General features: G+C 44.2%; 1 protein-coding gene across 1 annotated transcript; it reads left to right on the forward strand.

Annotated features, from left to right (window-relative positions):
* The first annotated feature begins 15,558 nt into the window (after positions 1–15,558).
* fgf19 (fibroblast growth factor 19) lies at positions 15,559–18,917 on the forward strand. The gene is made up of 3 exons (XM_056279170.1): positions 15,559–15,904; positions 16,128–16,231; positions 17,876–18,917. Exons 1-3 carry the CDS (start codon positions 15,691–15,693, stop codon positions 18,200–18,202), a joined length of 645 nt encoding a protein of 214 aa, XP_056135145.1. The 5' UTR covers positions 15,559–15,690; the 3' UTR covers positions 18,203–18,917.
* Positions 18,918–20,706: the final 1,789 nt, after the last annotated feature.

A 20,706-nucleotide genomic window follows, 5' to 3' on the forward strand; every position in this document is an offset into this window, starting at 1 on the left:
GCAGCCTCATAATAGACTTCACCTCCATAAGGAGCAGCAGGCAGGGGTGAGAGGAAGGAGAGATGGACTCCCAGCTATGATGCACTTTCACCCGGAGCTTTATGTAAGACATCCCAAGTGTGCCGTACTTTATGCTACATAGTTGTGTATATACTACTTTTTAGTTATGGTTTACCCCACTTCTTGTTTTCTGTGAGGGACAGAAAAGGTTGTCATCCAGGTTTGGGGTCTTCAGAGACGAGCAAATTTATTTATGTTTTCACCTAATTTAGCAGGTGCCTCCTGCTCCTGAGAGTCAAGACGACTGAAATCTCGGTTTTGGATGAAAGTTTCTTTACAATGATAAAAACCACTGAAGCGAGCGTGCACTGGATATGTTCACCATTTAGTTTGTTTTGTTTTGTTTTGGTTTTGTTACATTTTTGACAGAAAAGACATTTGGAGTCTGAAGTTAAAAATCAAATCAGCCACCAGGACATTGTCATCAGACGAGGCACTGATGGCCCATACTCAGCTCAGTGTGAGGCTGGAGCCTCACTGAAGTGCTTTCCAATTACTACTGAGCAATTACTACTGGTCACACTGAGTAATTACCACTTGTCATACTGAGCACTTACTACTGGTCATACTGAGCAATTACTACTGGCCATACTGAGTAATTACTACTGGTCATACTGAGTAATTACCACTGGTCATACTGAGTAATTACCACTGGTCACACTGAGTAATTACCACTTGTCATACTGAGCACTTACTACTGGTCATACTGAGCAATTACTACTGGCCATACTGAGTAATTACTACTGGTCACACTGAGTAATTACCACTGGTCATACTGAGTAATTACTACTGGTCATACTGAGTAATTACCACTGGTCATACTGAGTAATTACCACTGGTCATACTGAGTAATTACCACTGGTCATACTGAGCAATTACTACTGGTCATACTGAGTAATTACCACTGGTCATACTGAGTAATTACTACTGGTCACACTGAGTAATTACCACTGGTCATACTGAGTAATTACTACTGGTCACACTGAGTAATTACTACTGGTCACACTGAGTAATTACCACTGGTCATACTGAGTAATTACTACTGGTCACACTGAGTAATTACTACTGGTCACACTGAGTAATTACTACTGGTCATACTGACTAATTACCACTGGTCATACTGAGTAATTACCACTGGTCATACTGAGTAATTACCACTGGTCATACTGAGAAATTACCACTGGTCATACTGAGTAATTACTACTGGCCATACTGAGTAATTACCACTGGTCATACTGAGTAATTACTACTGGTAATACTGAGTAATTACCACTGGTCATACTGAGTAATTACCACTGGTCATACTGAGTAATTACCACTGGTCATACTGACTAATTACCACTGGTCATACTGAGCAATTACCACTGGTCATACTGAGTAATTACTACTGGTCATACTGAGTAATTACCACTGGTCATACTGACTAATTACCACTGGTCATACTGAGTAATTACTACTGGTCATACTGAGCAATTACCACTGGTCATACTGAGTAATTACTACTGGTCACACTGAGTAATTACTACTGGTCATACTGAGTAATTACTACTGGTCATACTGAGTAATTACTACTGGTCATACTGAGTAATTACTACTGGTCATACTGAGCAATTACTACTGGTCATACTGAGTAATTACTACTGGTCATACTGAATAATTACTACTGGTCATACTGAGTATTTACTACTGGTCATACTGAGCAGGGTCCAAGAGACAGAATATGTTAATGTATGTATACACACACTCACTCACACACACACACACACACACACACACACACACACACACACACACACACACACACACACACACACACACACAGGTCTTTTGAGGGGCAACCTCCTCTGAACTGTTTTTAGCCCTGCTAGAGGGCTGAACTCTGAACTTTTCTGCCATCAATCTCATTCAGATCCATAAGAGTGCCAATAGAGCAGTCTCTTCTCGACATTATATAAGCAGAGTGTGATGTTAGAGCAAGGTCAGCCTGCTCATATGGAGTGGAGGAAACGTAGCCGTGAGTCCGGGACACAACTCTTCTTTGTTGGAGAGGGCTTTTGTTGAGACTTCATGAGCTATTTCAGGTTGTCTAGCTGGAACTGAACTCAAGTAAATGTGTCCTGATCTTAGTCAGTAACAACAGGTTTAGTGTTAATGTTCTATACAGGACAACCAGCGCAGAACTGAAAGTTAAAAAAACCCTATAGGGACTGAATACACTTAACAGCTCGGTGATTACTGCCCATGTGAACGCGGCCTGACTCAGTATCGTGTCCTTCACTGTCTGCACACCAAACCCTCTGTGCGCATGCTCGGGTGGCTTCTCTCAACAGTTTTCTAAAGGCAACTAATCACAATTGCTGCATGCAGTAATTAAGCTATTAATCCCCCCTTTCTCCGTATGTACTTCAGTTTTTAACTGTACCCCCCCCCCCCGCAAGTCTCTCTATTTGTCTGCATCGTCCCCCTCTGTCTTTCCTTGCAGTCGACTGCAGCCCCGCGTCGATGTTGTCCTAGTTGCGCCTTGTCACGTTCCGGCTATATTTACCCTGCGATTTACTTTTAGAAAGGGTAATCATAGGAGAAATATTTACAGACAGCTGTTGAACTGTGCTATATGCTAGAGCGAGTAACCCTATATTTTTCTCTATATATTTTGTAAATATAACCTCCTAGTAACTGAAGGTGCTGGTATTCCTGTTGGGTGGAGGACAGACAGCAGAGCTTAGGGGAAATACTTGTCTTAAGAGCAGGAGCTGTTTTTCCTGAACTTGCAGTGGGATCAGTGGAGAGGGTCTCACCTACCCCACCATGTCAGCCAACCATTCAATGCATAAAGCTCATACACATATGTATCTTTTTTTTTAATGATTTCCCTGAAATGCTTTTTTTTCTAGTTCAATCATTTCTAGGTGGCCAAAATGGTTTTAATTTAATTTTACTCTCAGAATTCCTTATACAGTTATATGCAGTTGCATCACCACCCTTTCTTGTGAAAGCAGCTGAAAGAAAGTTTTAGTTCTACTGGTTTAGCCGTTGACATATTGACTATTAAGTTACAGATGACCTAAACAAATATAACCGAAACTCTCAACATAGTAACGTGGAGCAAACTCCTTCAGACTGGTGTAAAAGTCCAGACTAACAGCAATGCAGGTCCAATATCCCAGCCTGTGTGTTGTGGTAACTTTCACCTAACTTATCAACATGACTGTGACAGCATGTCTCTACATTTGGCAAAAAAAAAAAGGAATCGTGACGTTGCAGTTGCCATGTTTGTTAAGTGGTTCATGCACCACTGATGTGGTCCAGTGGAGCTGCAGGTCTCAGTCTCATCAGATGATTTGGCCTAATAGTTCTGCTCCATCACAGCTGGGCTACACATGCTGCAGTGTCACTGCCTGGCATGGCAAGCATGATGTTTACAGACGTAAGGAGAAGCCTCAGAGATGTGACCTGGTTCCCTGAGCCAGGCCCGGGCCTAGGCCCAGGCCCAGGCCCAGGCCCAGGCACAGGTCCAGGCCCAGGTCCAGGTCCAGGTCCAGGTCCAGGTCCAGGTCCAGGTCCAAGTCCAGTCCCAGGCCCAGTTCCAGGCCCAGCAGGCCCTTGTCCAGGCCCAGCAGGCCTCTGCACCGCTGACCTGTCTGCTTGTTCTGTGGTAGAGTTCAAATAAAGTTCTGCATAGAAAAACATCAGTATGGCACAGTCACTGTCATCTTCTATGTCTTAAGGGATTGATCTGCCTGTCTCTAGCTCAGATTTATTGGTAGATGTTTCTTAATACAAGTTTGTTACTAATTGTATGTAAAATTATTATTATTCATTTTTTTAGAAAACTGCTCTGCTGGTTATTAAACATCCAGGAAAGTTTTTTTTGTTTTTTTTTTATGAAGATGTTATGATACACGATGATGATCAGTCCTGTGGTCTTGATATGTGCATTTTGTATTTCTATATTTGGCATTTGTCCTGTAGTTTTACACAGAGCCTGCTAAATACCACACTATATGTGCTGTGCACATGACGCCAAGTCGAACCTGAGAGAACTAATAATAAAACATAATGCCCATGTGTGTGTTATCCGTTTTGTCAGCATGTCGTCTAAACGTATTTGTTCATGTGTTAAGTCAGACTCAGGACTTCTGGGTGTTTTGAGTCAGACTCAGGACTTCTGGGTGCTTTGAGTCAGACTCAGAACTTCTGGGTGTTTTGAGTCAGACTCAGGACTTCTGGGTGTTTTGAGTCAGACTCGGGACTTCTGGGTGCTTTGAGTCAGACTCGGGACTTCTGGGTGTTTTGGGTCAGACTCAGGACTTCTGGGTGTTTTGAGCCAGACTCGGGACTTCTGGGTGTCTTGAGTCAGACTCGGGACTTCTGGGTGCTTTGAGTCAGACTCAGGACTTCTGGGTGCTTTGAGTCAGACTCAGAACTTCTGGGTGTTTTGGGTCAGACTCAGAACTTCTGGGTGTTTTGAGTCAGACTCAGGACTTCTGGGTGCTTTGAGTCAGACTCAGAACTTCTGGGTGTTTTGGGTCATACTCAGGACTTCTGGGTGCTTTGAGTCAGACTCAGAACTTCTGGGTGCTTTGAGTCAGACTCAGAACTTCTGGGTGTTTTGGGTCAGACTCAGAACTTCTGGGTGTTTTGAGTCAGACTCAGGACTTCTGGGTGTTTTGAGTCAGACTCTGGACTTCTGGGTGTTTTGAGTCAGACTCGGGACTTCTGGGTGTTTTGGGTCAGTGATAAACCCACTTATGACACAATAGAAACAAATCTAATCAATAAAATATAAGGATGCTTTCCTCCATTCCTCAAAAGCATACTTTTTCACAGATGATGTCAGTCACCGCAGAAACATTTTAGCTCCCCGAGAGACCATTAAAAGTCCACCTGCGCCAAACTCAAATTCTGTTTTTTTTCTAGTTCCTTCAGCTTGTTTTGTAATTCCTGTAACCTATCCAAAGGAGTTAAATCAAGTGCAACTGGACTTGGTATATATCCGTGAAGACGTTTCGCCTCTCATCCAAGAGGCTTCCTCAGTTCGTGCCTTTCTGACTAAGCGAAGCCAGTCTGACTGGCTGCTGTTGAGACTCAGAATTTATCCTCTTGGAGTCGTTGTCAGAGCTGTAGATGTCCGTGGCTCTTTGTGTCCCGATGTTTACCAACGTCCGTCGTTATCGGAGCTATTGATACGAGTGGCTCTCCTGTTCTCCGATGTCCAGCCGCGCCCGCCCGTGCCTCCAAGAACAACAGTCGGTCACTAACGGCTCCAACGACTCTCATGACCACTGAATAATGAAGTGGAAACGAACACCCCCAACGACCGTCGCTGCTAAACAAATACAAATCAATAGCTCAGATGGCGACGGGCGCGGCCAAACATCGGTACACAAAAGAGCCGCTCATATCTATGGCTCTGTTAGCGACGGGCCTTGGTAAACATCGGGACACAAAGAGCCATGGACATCTATAGCTCTGATAACGACTCCAAGAGGATGAATTCTGAGTCTCATCACCAGCCAGTCAGACTAGCTTGGTCTAGTCAGAAAGGCACGAACTGAGGAAGCCTCTTGGATGAGAGGCGAAACGTCTTCACGGATATGTACCAAGTCCAGTTGGAATTGGTTCAACTCCTTTGGATAACCATGACCTGGATGAATGAGAACATTCACAGACAATTCCTGTAACGTTTTGTTTCTTGTTTTTTTCTTATTAGAAAATATCGCTGTGATGTTCCCTCTTCAGAGTATCCCATGAGATGGGAGGTGAGACCTCTCCATTATCATTGAATTCTGAATAAAGACTACTTTCTTTTTAATTTGGTCTTTCAAATGGGGATCATTGAGCAGACTTGAATTTAGTTTGCATGTAGTACTCTGTAGTACTCTTTGGTCACAGGTGAAACTCAACAGATAAATGTATAGCTGCATGGTCACTGAAATCTATTGTCCCGATTCCACAGGTGTTCATTTTGTCTTTATGTCTTCCAGATGTTATGAAATAGTCTATTCTTGTATATACAGAGTGGGATGGGGGGGGTAGTAAATATAGACAGAGTGGGGGGCAGAATAGTGGGTATAATCCTTCTGTTAAGGAACAAGTCTCTCCATATATCAGTTAAACCCACGTCCTGTGTTAACTTTCTTATGTGGGACTGTGTTTCATCTGTGTTTCTACTGGAAGAGTCTAACTTTGGTTGTAATTGTAAATTTAAATTTCTCCACACATCAGAAGACCTTCTGTTTCCGTTATCATAATATTAGTGATTTTCTGGAAGAAACTAATATCACTTCCTGGGGGTGCATATATATTCAATAGAGTAACTGGATTCCCCTCTGTAGTCCCCCTTACTAGAATAAACCTGCCCTCCTTATCTCTCATTTGGAATACTTTTCAAAATTGAGCTTGCTTGAAATGAGAATAGAACTCCTCTCCTATTTGCTGATTTATGTGAAGGAGAAAAAAAACAAGTTAGTGAGGCCCATTCTCTTTAGTTTTCCATGCTGGATACCATTTGGATATCATTTAAATGAGTTTCCGGTAAATATACTACATGGACTTGTTCTTTCTTCACTTAATGTGTTTGATTGGATTCAGCAGCCCATTGACATTAAAAGAGATGAATTTTACTTTGTCACTGGCCATGTATATTTATCTGTCAGTGTATCACTGAAGTTAGAAAAATAGAACTTAATCTACCGCCTGAGCAAGAACCAAGATCTACTGCCTGAGCAAAAACAAAGATCTACTGCCTGAGCAAGAACCAAGATCTACTGCCTGAGCAAAAACAGTGTTCTACTGCCTGAACAAGAACAAAGATCTACTGCCTGAACAAGAACAAAGATCTACTGCCTGAACAAGAACAAAGTTCTACTGCCTGAACAAGAACAAAGATCTACTGCCTGAGCAAAAACAAAGTTCTACTGCCTGAACAAGAACAAAGTTCTACTGCCTGAACAAGAACAAAGATCTACTGCCTGAGCAAAAACAAAGATCTACTGCCTGAGCAAAAACAAAGTTCTACTGCCTGAACAAGAACAAAGATCTACTGCCTCAACAAGAACAAAGATCTGCTGCCTGAACAAGAACCAAGATCTACTGCTGGAGCAAGAACAAAGATCTACTGCCTGAGCAAAAACAAAGTTCTACTGCCTGAACAAGAACAAAGATCTACTGCCTGAGCAAGAACAAAGATCTGCTGCCTCAACAAGAACAAAGATCTACTGCCTGAAGAAGAACCAAGATGTACTGCCTGAGCAAGAACCAAAGATCTACTGCCTGAGCAAGAACCAAGATCTACTGCCTGAGCAAGAACCAAGACCTACTGCCTGAGCAAGAACAAAAATCTACTGCCTAAGCAAGAACAATGAAACGAAATCAAAAATAAATAAATAAATAAAAGAGAAGGTAAGGAAGATGTGATTCCAAGGCGGGGTCTCTGGTAGATGACCCTGGGCTGAGCTAGAGGAAACGTCTAGCTGTGGGGGCAGGAGGGCTCTCCTACATGTGGGCTGAGGGCCCCCACTGCAGCACCCAAAAAAGAGAATGTAAAAGTCTGTGTCCGTTACACAAGAAAAGACTTTCCTGTATGGTCCTCCCATGTCTATGTTATCATTCAGATGGGGAAAAGGAGTGGATATTAATAGCAAAATAAAAGAGTAACAGAAAATCTACAGTATAATATGTAATATAACACCGTGTATTTTGGGTCCTGTTTAGCTTACCAAGCATTTAATAGATTGCTTGCTAACTTGAATTCCTTGCTGCAACATGTCATTATTTTACATTATTAACTAACATTTTATTGTCAGAAATGTTGCGTCGACGTGCTCTCAAACACGAGAAAACTTGATGTTGGATCCCTTTTTGTGAAGTGTCCCATTTCATACACAAAGAGGATTAAGAGTGCTTTACATGAAGGTTTAAAAAGACCTGAAATGAGAGATAATAAAAACAAGATCTTCTTCTACCAGCTTGTTCCCTGTTTCCCAGGGGTTGCCACAGCCGAATCTATAGTTCCCATCGGTACCCTTTAGAGAAAAGCTACATGTCCTAGGATTTTTATAAAACAAAATTAGCTTAACCCAACAGCTAGACTGACACAAATAAGAAAGTCCTCAAGTTGCTAAAAATACTACTCAGTTAGCTTTATTTGACTCTGAGCATTTAACTCAACATTACGATCAACTGTCCTGTGAGGCCTGTACATATCACTGGTGTCCTCAAACTGAGACGGTGCAGTACAATAATTCCGTTCATTCTTCACACAGATTAACATTCATTTACCATGAGGTCAGTTTACCTTTACAGTTACCAGTATTACCTTTACCTTTACCAGTTATTACCTTTACCTTTACCAGTATTACCTTATACCAGTTATTACCTTTACCTTTTACCAGTATTACCTTTACCTTTACCAGTTATTGTTTAAGAGGATCACAGTCATGCATCTCAGAATGCAAAGGGCGTTTGCGTGCAGCTGTGGCTAGTAGACAGAGGATCTCAAACCTGTATCTATCATGACCTCTTTTTCCCACGATGCCGTGTGCAGCCGCCATGGGCTATGCGTCACAGACTGTGGTCACCCACTCACGCATGAATGACCAGTGGGACGCGCCTGCAACTCTCATCAGGTGCGCCACGGGTCTGGACGGTCTCGGGCTTGTTATTTTACCAACACGTTATAGACATAATTCATTGCTAGTTGAAAATGAAAATAATCATAGCTTTTTCCACTTCAACGACTAGAGTATTGCAAGTATCCAGCAGTACACCAGATATGCGGGTGTAAGTACCTGTTATTGTACGCTAGGATAGTCTGCTTTGACCAAGAAACGATCCATTTCGGACGATATTGGTCACAGCAGTTCTCGACTTCTACATTGAGAATGCGCCTTCGATCATTAAGCAAGACCAACCAGCCATTAGCCAACCACAAACTGCTATTTTAAGCGCGATCACTAAAATGTGTGGGGTGCTCGCGAACGGTACATAACACTGGTCAACACAATTTTTCTTGCATGGGGTTTTCAACGGATTCTAGCTAACTTTTTGGTGCTGAATCCAAATCTGGCATTCGTTTTTGCCTATCACATCAGGTTTTTGAACTATGAAAAATCATTATTTTTGAGAAAACAGCAATTTTACACTCGAAGTTAAAAAACACTGTTGCATTAGAAGATCGATAGATGCAAAAATGATTACAATGACAGGTACCTACTTCAATTACAATATTAAATCACACATTAACATTTAATCCATTTTGGCTTGCACATATTTTTACAAATTTTCTCAATATTTTGAATGTATGAAAAGTTTACAAATTTCACGAAGCTAATATATAGACGGAAAAAGTTCCCTTTAACATGGTGTACATCACTTAAATACAAGGCATTACTCAAGCTCAAAGCAGTTTTGTGACTTTTCACGACATTCAAAATGCGGTAAGAAATGCAAAAAAAAATTGCGAATATAAGCACCGGTACTTGAAAGCGTAAGTATCCAAAGGCACAGGTGTAATCATATTACAACATGGTACACTTCCTCTTTGTGGACAATCTCTTATATACAGCATCTGGGACATCCCTCATCAAACTCCAGCAGTAATCTGCCATCATATTTGAGTCCCAACGACCTTCATAACATTCTTCCGTCACTTTAATGTCTTGATGGAAACGTTCACCCTGTTCCTCGCTTACATCTCCATGGTTATCTGGAAACTTGCTCAGGTGACTGTGCAAGTAGTGCACCTTGATGCTCATTCTGCACCCCAGCGCTCGCAGACTAAGGAGCAGCTCCTCCACAATCTCTCGGTAGTTGTCATCTTTCTTGTTCCCAAGAAAAGTCTGCACCACATTAGTGAATGCACTCCATGCTCGAGCTTCGACAGCGGTCATCGTCATAACGAAGTGTGGGTCCTTGAGTAATGTTCTGATCTGAGGTCCGTCGAATATCCTTGCTTTTTTCTTCTCGTCGCTAAGACTCGGAAAGGTTGAACATATGTAGCCAAAGCAGTCTCCAGTCTCATCAAGAGCTTTAACAAACTGCTTCATCAGACCGAGTTTGATGTGCAGTGGTGGAAGGATGATATTTTTCCGATCAACCAGTGGTTCATTAATGATGTTCTTGTCAACAGGTATCCAACTATTCCTTGATGGCCATTCCTTTCTCACCCAGTGCTCCTCCTTAGCCCTACTGTCCCAGTAGCATAGGAAACAAGGGTATTTGGTGTAACCTCCTTGTTGCGCCAAAAGGAAGTTCACCATTTTCAAATCCACACAAATCAACCATTCATGATCGTGGTACTTCAATTGTTCAAGTACAACCTTGATGTTTGCATACTCCTCCTTCGAGGTCACTGAGTGTCCTATAGGGATGGATCCATGGATGTTCCCATTGTGAAGTAAAACACAATTCAAACTTCTTTTCGAACTGTCAATAAAGAGTCTCCACTCACTTGAACGGTATGCAGGCAATCCCATAGTGAGAAGAAGCCCTTCAACATCATTGCAGTATACAAGTTGACCATCAGAGTGGAAATACTTCCTCAGTTGTGCCTCTCTGTTGCGATAAAATGAGACGCTTGTGCCAGGTTTGAGAAGGTTTTTCTCTTGCAGCCTGGAAGCCAACAACTCAGCAGATTGTTTTGGCAAATTCAAATCTCGGATCAGATCAGCAATATATTTATAGAATACGTGTGATATTACATGATAAAATACATTTATTTCAAAGATATGACAAATAAACCCTCAGCCTAGCATGGAATTACTTAGGAAATGAATAGGGGTCATTTTTATTCCCACCAAGATTGCCAGACTAGATGGTCAACTTTTGTGAAATCTTGAACAAGGAGCATACAGATAGCACAAAAACGTGATGTGATAGAGCAAATCTGAGCTCAAATTTGGATTCAGCAGCCCAAAATTAGCCGAAAACAGTTTCCAAAGTCGATGGAAGAAAAAAAATATATTTTTGTAGACCAGTGTAATGTATCGGTCATCTATTAATAGTGTGGCGAATTCTACTGGAGTGTTCCCGCTGGAAGTCAGGAGGTTCATTTGCATATTACCCACGATGCAACTGAAGAGTGTTAATGTTTTGGTTATGTTGTGGGATATGGAACATGTTAAAAACGGTCATATGTGTTCCAGATAGCGGGGATGTGGTGGAAGGTAATGGGGACATTATGAGAGAAGTAGTATTAGACAACATGCTGCTTCACACCATGAGGGTAAAGAGTAGGCAAATAGATAGGGTCGCTTCGGTGGCCAAGCAAAGAAGATAAGCTGAGACCAATACTAACCTGTGTCTGTTATCACTGGCTTGTCTTACGGCCATTAAAACCTTGCTGCTTGACTCTGACAGGTTGGCGGAGGAGTCCGTTATATGAACACGTCACAGTCGTGTCAGAAGTGGGATGGTGAGACCGTAAGGCCATCGGAAGCGTGTGCGCCCAGAGGCGTGAAGGAGCTGATATGCTGAGGCGAAGGAGGGGGGGTAGTGTAACGTGCATGGATAAGTAGACACGTTAGTCCTTGACTAACGCGTCGGCCCCTTTAGTCGACTGGTTAACGTTGTTTCTTGCGGGGTGGGAAACACGGGTTCGCGTCCCGGTTGTGGCGACGGTCTCCCAGACTGCCCCCCCCCCCCGAATTGGCTACAATAGGATCAGACTGGTCCTATTAATAGACGACTGCTAATGACCAGAGAACAATTAATTCCATTTACAATTAATTTATGTTATAAATCAATTTATTAATGTCTACGATGGACTGGCGACCTGTCAGGGTGTTTCCCCGCCTTCCGCGCAATGAGCACTGGGATAGGCTCCAGTACCCCGCGACCCTCATCAGGATAAGGGGTTTGGAGAATGAAGTTATTAATGTATTTTGTAACTTCTTCACACTTTCACTGAATAAAATGAAATGAGTGAAGAAGTTACAGAATGTCTTGGAGGTGCTACGGGTTGCTATGCCCCCCCCCCCCCCAGCGCCGCTTCTGGATATAGAACAAGCGGCAGAGCCAGAGCAGACGGATGAGTCTGGAGTTGTACAAAAGCAGTACGGTCTGAAGAGCCTCGTAGAGGTGAGAGAGTGCACATGGTAGCATTTGTGAATTAATAAAGCGCTTTGAGTGGCTGTTGCAGCTAGAGAAGCGCTGTATAAAATGCAACTTGATTGACTGATACCCCCCCCCCCCTTGGACATTCAGACCACCTCTCTTTGTTTCTTATACCAGCACACAAAGTCATTGCTATCAGCGCTAAGCCAACTAGCAGGGCAGTTAAAGTTTGGCCTGAGGGAGCCATCTCTCAACTCTAGGACTGTTCTGACCACAGAGAATAGAGTATATTTGCCCATCAGACAGACCTGGAGGTGTACACTTCATCTGTACTGTCATATATTAACTGCTGCGTGGACAATGCCACTGTTAGCAAAAGGATCCGAGTGTACCCCAGTGAGAAACCTTGAATGAACAGCAAAGTCAAATGGCTGCTCAGGGCAAGAGACATGGCTTTTAAATCCAGAGACACCTCAGCCTATGCTGTCACCAGAGGGAACCTTAAGAGAAGAGAGATATCAGATCTGAAAACACAACTACAAACTGCGATAGAGGAGGGCTTCCACAGTAACTGCAGCCCACGGAGGATGTGGCAAGGCATCCAGGCCATCACAGCTTACAAAAGGGTAAATAACACACAGCACACACTAGCCAACAACACTGCCAACCTAGCGGTGGAACTTAACAACTTCTTTGCTCGGTTTGACAAAGAAAATGACCAACCTCCACGTTGGTTTCAAACTGTTGGAAGACCCACAGACCCTTGTTCTACACACTCCAGACGTGCGGCAGACCCTCCGCAGCATCAACACACGAAAGCATCGGGGCCTGATGGTGTACAAGAGTGTGTACGCCAGGCCTGTGCTGACCACCTTGCAGAGGTATTCGCACACATTTTCAACCTCTGTCTATCTTTACGCACAGTCCCCGCATGCCTCAAATCCAGCACCGTCGCGGCTGTTACCTTGGTAACCTGCCACATCAAACACACTGTCCTAGCTGATCTAGACTTACCAAATGTTTCATCCAAAAAACCACTTAGACAATACAGATCTAGAACCGGTGGAGCAAGTTGCTCCTCCGACTGATTCTGTCCTCCTCTCCCCGCCCCCGAGACATTATCGGTGGGCGAGAGGCGGGTTGGCAATTGTAATTAAAAGAAGGAGATTTTTTTCTTCATCTGGTTCAGACAGACAAAACTTAACAGCAGCTGTTAGTCCTTATTTAAAGCAACCAACATTAAGATCCAGCCCAATGAAGGGTCCCTGCAGCAGCGTTTTCTCTGGTGTAAGATGGCTTGATAACACTTTCTATGAAGCTTGCATCTATAACGCCCTATAAGCGTCTATAACGCCCTATAAGCATCTATAACGCCCTATAAGCATCTATTGCATCTATAACGCTCATATTTTCCTATAATGTGTATTACAATGACTAACGGCTATGGCTGAAGACTGTGAAATAGCACTGAAGTCTCATTGTGCATCTCTGTAAAACTTCGGCAAAACAAGTTGGCTATGATGCATTATGACATTTGACAGATAAACAGGCTAATGATGACGTATTTATAATGCATACATCCGTTTTAAATTGACATAATGTATCGTAAAGGTGGTTATGAGGTGTTGTGAGGGCGTGTACATGGTTATAATGAATCTTACAATGACTTATAGCTACACTTATAGGGCGTTATAGACGCTTATAGGGTGTTATAGATGCAAGCTTAGCCTTTAGCTTAGGAAAGTAGAGAGAGAGACAACAAACGCAGACGAGATCGGGTGAAACGTGACGCAGTGGTCCTGTAGCTGAACTCGAACCCCAGAAACTGCGATCAGGCCTAAGCCTACATGGTCCACGCCTGTGTGACCGAGCCACAACAGCTCCCCGGAAGATGTGTGGTTTCTCTTCCCCTGGAAAGTGATGCCAGCAAAAGCCGCTCATGCTATTTATCGGATGTTTTGCCCAATCCATGACTCATGACGCAGCGGGACGGAAAGAGTCGACGTGATGAAGCACTGGAAACAGTTCGATACTGGCTGCTGGTCTGGGGTTGCTGATGTTCAAATTAGGTTTGTTTCTATTACCTGGCAACTTGGTTTACTTACTGTGGGACTAAAAGTCAGGGGTTATTAATTAGTGGCACACGACATAAATGTTCCTCTGAAGGTTAATGTCATGATTTCATATAGTATGGGTATGTGCGGTAAACAAAATCAGTAGAAGAGCCAGGAAAAGCGTCCTGCTTCCATGCCTTTCTATGGCCGCAAGTCCGCATCCAAAGCCCTGTACTGGGACAGACGACATAAACATGTCTCTCACGCCTTAACCCGCGATGTGTCGCATCCTGAGCTTTCCCTTTTCCTTTTTTTTCCTTTTGCAAAATGCTAAAACGGGTTCACGTTCGCTGAACAAGCTCTTTAAGAGCGCCATCTAGCGACAATCTTGTGAAAGAGCGAGGGAAGCGCTCCAACACGGTCACCATATGTATATAGACGTTCCCTGCTGTCTGTCTGTAGCGTTTGGAGCGCCGTCCTGCGTCAGAATCGGAAGTTAAATTTGAATCAGTACATCTTTTCAAACCGTCCATCTAAGTGATGAACGGCAGAACCCAAAATGTACCGAGAGATGAACCGGTCCCATGCAGGCCCCGGCAGGACAACCGCGTCCCACAGTGTGAGCCTTGGGTTGCGTTGTCATGAATGGTGATGTTTGTTCTCCATAACTGATTAACGAGTATGTAAATGGAACAGTGCGCGGAAGTTAAGCAATTGACAAAACGCCCACGGAGCACCGGAAACGCTTGGCCCTCATCTGATAAGAGCGGAAGACGGCGTGTTATTTGTGATGCATGCCCTGCAGCCCGGTGTCAGGCTGCAACCTGCAGCCTGCTCAGCCAGGTGTCTGACCGGATCTCACGATGTGTAGACTTTACCCTCTCCTCAAACACAACGTGCGATCTGATGCGGACCAAGTCAACACTTCCACATACAAAGCAAGCCAACATTACGAATAAGACATGGACGTTCATACACAGACGTGTGTCTTAACCAAGACGGGTTACTGCCAAAACCAGTAGCCAATTATGTAATGTCATCATCAACGAGAACGACAACAACAATACGTTGCTGCTGTAATTCAGCATATAGTCTAATATGCAAAATATAGTCTAATATACAAAATATAGTCTACTATACAAAATATAGTCTACTATATATAATACGACGTCCTTAAAGTAAGCTGACTCAGGGAAGGATCTATGTGCTCTGTGCTGTCCGAGCTGCGCCCCGCGTTTTGAGCTGCGCAGCGCAAACTGAACCACCGCCTGTTTTTTGAAGCGTACTGGAGTCCGCACGGCAGAAGGACCAATGAAAAGCTGTGATTTTGTTGGGTATCAAACAGGGGTGTGTTGTGGCGCGGTTCTCAGAACCAGCTTTAGGAAGACGACTATCGCTCCAGCTGATAAGAGAGGCGTTTAAAAGGGCTGTGAAGGCTCCTGCTGCACAGAGTGGCCAGCGCAGGAGCGGGACAGGCTGCTCAGAATAACGCCAGCGCACGCAAATCATCTGTCACACCATGGCATGCGTAGTGTCTCTCGCCATGTCCGTTATCTACTTCGTGTTTGCTCTCGAAACGGCGTGCCTGCCGCTACCGGACGAAGGACCGTATCTGACGAACGGCTGGGGCCAGGTGGTCCGCTTCAGGCATCTGTACGCTGCGGGGCATGGCCTGCACCTGGTGATCAGCGGGGATGGCAAGGTGCACGGCTCAGCTGAGCAGACCCTCTACAGTAAGTACCGCCGGAGACGTTCACTAGATCCAGATTAGTTTCTCATGAAGGGCCATAGTTGGTCCGGTGAAAAGACACCGTGCAGCAGCAGGTCAGTGAGACCCTCCATGTCGTAAGGCACAAGAGCCTTTGTGAGACTGTACCGTACAGGTCTGTAAACAGGTTGCTTAGTGAGGGATGTCCAGCAGGAGAAGCGCATTTACACTGCTCCATGCTTCTGCAGGTCTGCTGGAGATCCGGCCAGTAGATCCAGGCTGCGTCGTCATCAGAGGTGTCGCAGCTTCACAGTTCCTCTGCATACAGCGCAGTGGGAGGCTGTACTCATCGGTAAGCACGCGTCACATCTGTGAGGACAACACATCTGTAAACACTTCACATCTGTACAGCAAACAAGCAAAACGCCGTGCAGTTAGTTGAATTAGTGGGGCGGTTTAAACACTAAAACATCCTAGATGGCTGAAGTATTCACAGCTGCCATGTGGCCCGTACTGACAGCTCAGCGCCCTACTGGGCTTTACTGGCACTGGAGGCCAGATATTAATACACGTTTTATCCATTTAAACACCCACGTGGCGCGAGCGATGAGGTATTCTGACTCAGAATCGTTTAAAGTCCACCATGCAAAGGAAACCCCGCATTTTTCACAAAAGGTACAGTGGCTGACATCTCAGTTTCCGCCAGAATTAATGAGTAATCTGACGGAGCATGTTTACTCATCTAAAGATCGTAAGACCATTCCCCGGGCCGTGACGTTAATCTACTTCGACTTAATTAATGAGGACTGCAAACGACGACTTGTATTCCACATGGCGGTTTGGCAGTCCAGGTACTACCCCGCCAGTTCCGAAAAGCGGCAGCTGGAATAAAGCAGCAGGGGCTGCAGATCACAGGAGGCTGCAGGAGGCTGGAAAAACCAGCAATCCACATGGTACACTTTTAATTGTGCTTTGGAATAAAGCTAAGAATGAAGACCAGGTTCCAGTGCGCCGCGTGTAAACGGCCTGTCAGAATGAGAGGGGGAACGGCTCATCCGCTCAGACCCACTCACAGGTCGCTGTCCTAACGTGCCGTGTTTTCATGTTTACTGAATCACCCTCCACATCCACACCACGCTGCATGCCGGTCATTCCCTCATCCGCTCAGTCAGTTGCTTCACCAACCTTTGTCCAGTGCGGTGCAGGCTAGGATGTGTTTGCAAAGAAGGAAAAAAAACTAAATGAAAAGATACAGCAGCAGCAGCAGCAGCAGCCGCCGCAGCCGCAGCCGCAGCAGCATTAGCAGCCGCTGCAGCAGCAATAACAACCTTGGCCTCTGGCTGGCTCTGCAGCCAAGGTAAACATCTCGCCGAGAACTTACAACACTGTTACACACACTTTTTGATAAAAGGGGGCCTGTTTGTACCCCCCACCCCCACCCAAACATACCCTACTAACACTAAGCTTGCGCCAACCCTCTTTTACCCTTATTGTGACCTCAGCAGCTGCCATCTTTGTTTTTAACCTTCTTATACAGTAATTATTCCCTTTTCCTGTTTTCGGTTGCTATGTCACTCCTGTTGTGTGCGAGAGGTGGTTCTATCTTATTTTACTGCTGCACTCCTGCTTAACTCCTGCTTAACTCCTGCTTAACCCCTGCTTAACTCCTACTTAACTCCTGCTTAACCCCTGCTTAACTCCTGCTTAACTCCTGCTTAACCCCTGCTTAACTCCTGCTTAACTCCTGCTTAACTCCTGCTTAACCCCTGCTTAACCCCTGCTTAACTCCTGCTTAACTCCTACTTAACTCCTGATAAACTCTTGCTTAACCCCTGATTAACCCCTGCTTAACTCCTGCTTAACTCATGCTTAACTCCTGCTTAACCCCTGATTAACCCCTGCTTAACTCATGCTTAACTCCTGCTTAACCCCTGATTAACTCCTGCTTATGCACCAAACACCAAATGTTTAAATGAAACGTCCTGTGCCTATGTAGAACACCTACACCCGAGAGAACTGCACCTTCCGAGAGAAGATCCTGGCTGATGGTTACAACATTTATGTCTCTGAAAAATACGGCACGCTGCTGAGCCTAGGACACCACAGGCAGAAGCTCCAAAACCGAGGCCGGGGACTCCCAGCGCTCTCGCAGTTCCTCCCCAGGACCAGTACCCTGGATCTACAACTGGCAGACTCTCTACAGGTCATGGAGTATCCAGAGCAGAGCATGAAGCAGACACGGGCGCGAGACTCTGTGGACTCTATGGACTCTTTCGGAAGAGCTGCTCAGGTCATCCACAGCCCCAGCTTCAACAAGAGATGAGCCCAGCTGCGGTTCCCTCACAGGGAGACGAGGTGCTCATGATTAGAGACACAGTTTATAGCCTGCTGCTCCGTGTTCTGCAGCAGCAGCAGGATCAGACTTGCACTTTGGGATTAAGAAACCAAAGGTTGTACTGCCAGCCTGACGATGACCTGGGAAATGTGCACAAAGTCATCGTTGTCCAACCAAATGTGGTTCAACAGAATAAGAGCAGAGTGCCGAAGAGGGGACGGGGAACCCTGGCACACGGGAGCCTGCTACCATTCCCCCGAGAATGAAGGAAGCGCAAGACTTGTAAAGGAGCGTGTTGGCCACAAATTCCAAACGTCTCCCAGCAGATGAGGCAGAAGGACCATGCTACACCACTCCCGACATGCAGGCTGCAGGGGGAAACCCAACATACGCTTATAGTGTCAGTATTTATTTAGCTATTTAAATGCCTCTTCAACTTTTTTGTAACATTCAACATATGGACTGAAACTGAACTTGAGGCTTGAGTGTCTTTTGGTGAGCTCAGCTAACGTTTCAAAGATGTGATTAAAATGGGCAGTAGGATCATGTGTGCTGTAATCACTGCATCACGTCTTCATCTTTTACTTAAATGGCGGCTGTTGAAGTTGTCAAGAAATGAGCTGTGTTGTTTTACCTGTTCTTCCAGTAACCTCCACACTGGAATGATGTCTGTGAGGCAGCAATGACGAAAAACATCAAGGCAAAGCCCTGTATGTGATAGATAGATAGATAGATAGATATATAGATAGATAGATTGATAGATAGAGAGAGAGAGAGAGAGAGAGAGAGAGAGAGAGAGAGAGAGAGTGAGATAGATAGATAGATAGATAGATAGATAGATAGATAGATAGATAGATAGATAGATAGAGAGAGAGAGAGAGAGAGAGAGAGAGAGAGAGAGTGAGAGAGAGAGAGAGAGAGAGAGAGAGAGAGAGAGAGAGAGAGAGAGAGAGAGAGAGAGATAGAAAGAGAGAGAGAGGGCAGTACTCAAATTGTTCAACATTGTTCTAAGTTCGGGATTTTTTCCTGACATCTGGAGCAAAGGGCTTATAACTCCTATTCATAAAAATGGAGACAAATTGGATCCTAATAATTTCAGAGGCATTTGTGTGAGCAGTAGTCTGGGGAAGGTGTTTAATACCATTTTGAACAATCGAATTCTAACCCTCCTTAACGAACACAATGTCCTGAGCAAAGGTCAAATTGGCTTCCTCCCAAATCACCGGACTACGGACCATATTTACACCCTACACACCCTCATAAATGAAAATGTGAATCAAACCAAAAATGGAAAAATATTTGCTTGTTTTATTGACATCAAAAAGCTTTCGACTCTATTTGGCATGAAGGACTATACTATAAACTTTTACAAAGTGGTGTAGGGGGTAAAGTGTATGACATAATAAAGTCAATGTATTCGGACAACAAATGTGCAGTTAAGATTGGAGACAAACACACTGAGTTCTTCACTCAGAATAGAGGGGTGAGACAGGGCTGTGGACTTAGCCCGACACTGTTTAATATATATATTAATGAACTGGCGGTGCAGCTGGAACAGTGTGCAACCCCAGGTCTCCCCCTGTATGACATGGAAGTGAAATTTTTGCTTTATGCAGATGATGTAGTTTTATTGTCACCAACCGCAGCTGGGCTGCAACAACTACTAGACCTGCTTAAGGACTATTGCCAGCACTGGGCCCTGGCAATAAATCCAAAAAAGACAAAAGTAATGATCTTCCAGAAGAAGCCCAGATGTCAGGAAAATAGATACCAGTTGACTCTAGGCAGCATCACCTTAGAGCATACGATGCAGTATACTTACCTTGGTCTAATCATTACAGCATCGGGGAGTTTCAGTAGGGCAGTGAATAACCTAAAACAAAAAGCTCGCAGAGCTCTATATGCAATAAAAATACATTCTTTAACATTGATATACCAATCTCCATCTGGTGCAAACTGTTTGATAGTGTAATTCTGCCCATTGCACTATATGGAAGTGAGGTATGGGGTCCACTCAGTCTTTCCAGCTACACTAGATGGGACAAGCATCCAGCAGAAACCCTACATGCTGAATTCTGTAGAATGATTCTGAAAACACAAAGGAAAACACCAAACAACGCATGTAGGGCAGAATTAGGCCGGTTTCCATTATTAATAAATGTACAAAAAAGATCTCTAAATTTCTGGATGCACTTAAATACAAGCCCAACAAATACATTGCACTCTAAAGCTCTGAAAACCAAGAACTGATCCCCGAAAAGAGTCCCCTGAAGCAGCTGGCTCTGAGACTCACTAACCCTGCAACAAATACTAAGACCAACCAACCTCAGGCCAGCACTGCATCCCAAACAAAGATTATGATAACTCAGACTATAAAACAAAGCAAGAACAATTATCTGAAACATTGGAACGCTGAAATCAAAACTCAAAACAAACTAGAAGTCTATCGGGCCCTAAATATAAACTATGATCTGGAAGAACACCTCTTAACT

The sequence above is a fragment of the Lampris incognitus genome, chromosome 4, assembly GCF_029633865.1.
Source record: "Lampris incognitus isolate fLamInc1 chromosome 4, fLamInc1.hap2, whole genome shotgun sequence".
NCBI classification, from domain to species: Eukaryota; Metazoa; Chordata; class Actinopteri; order Lampriformes; family Lampridae; genus Lampris; species Lampris incognitus.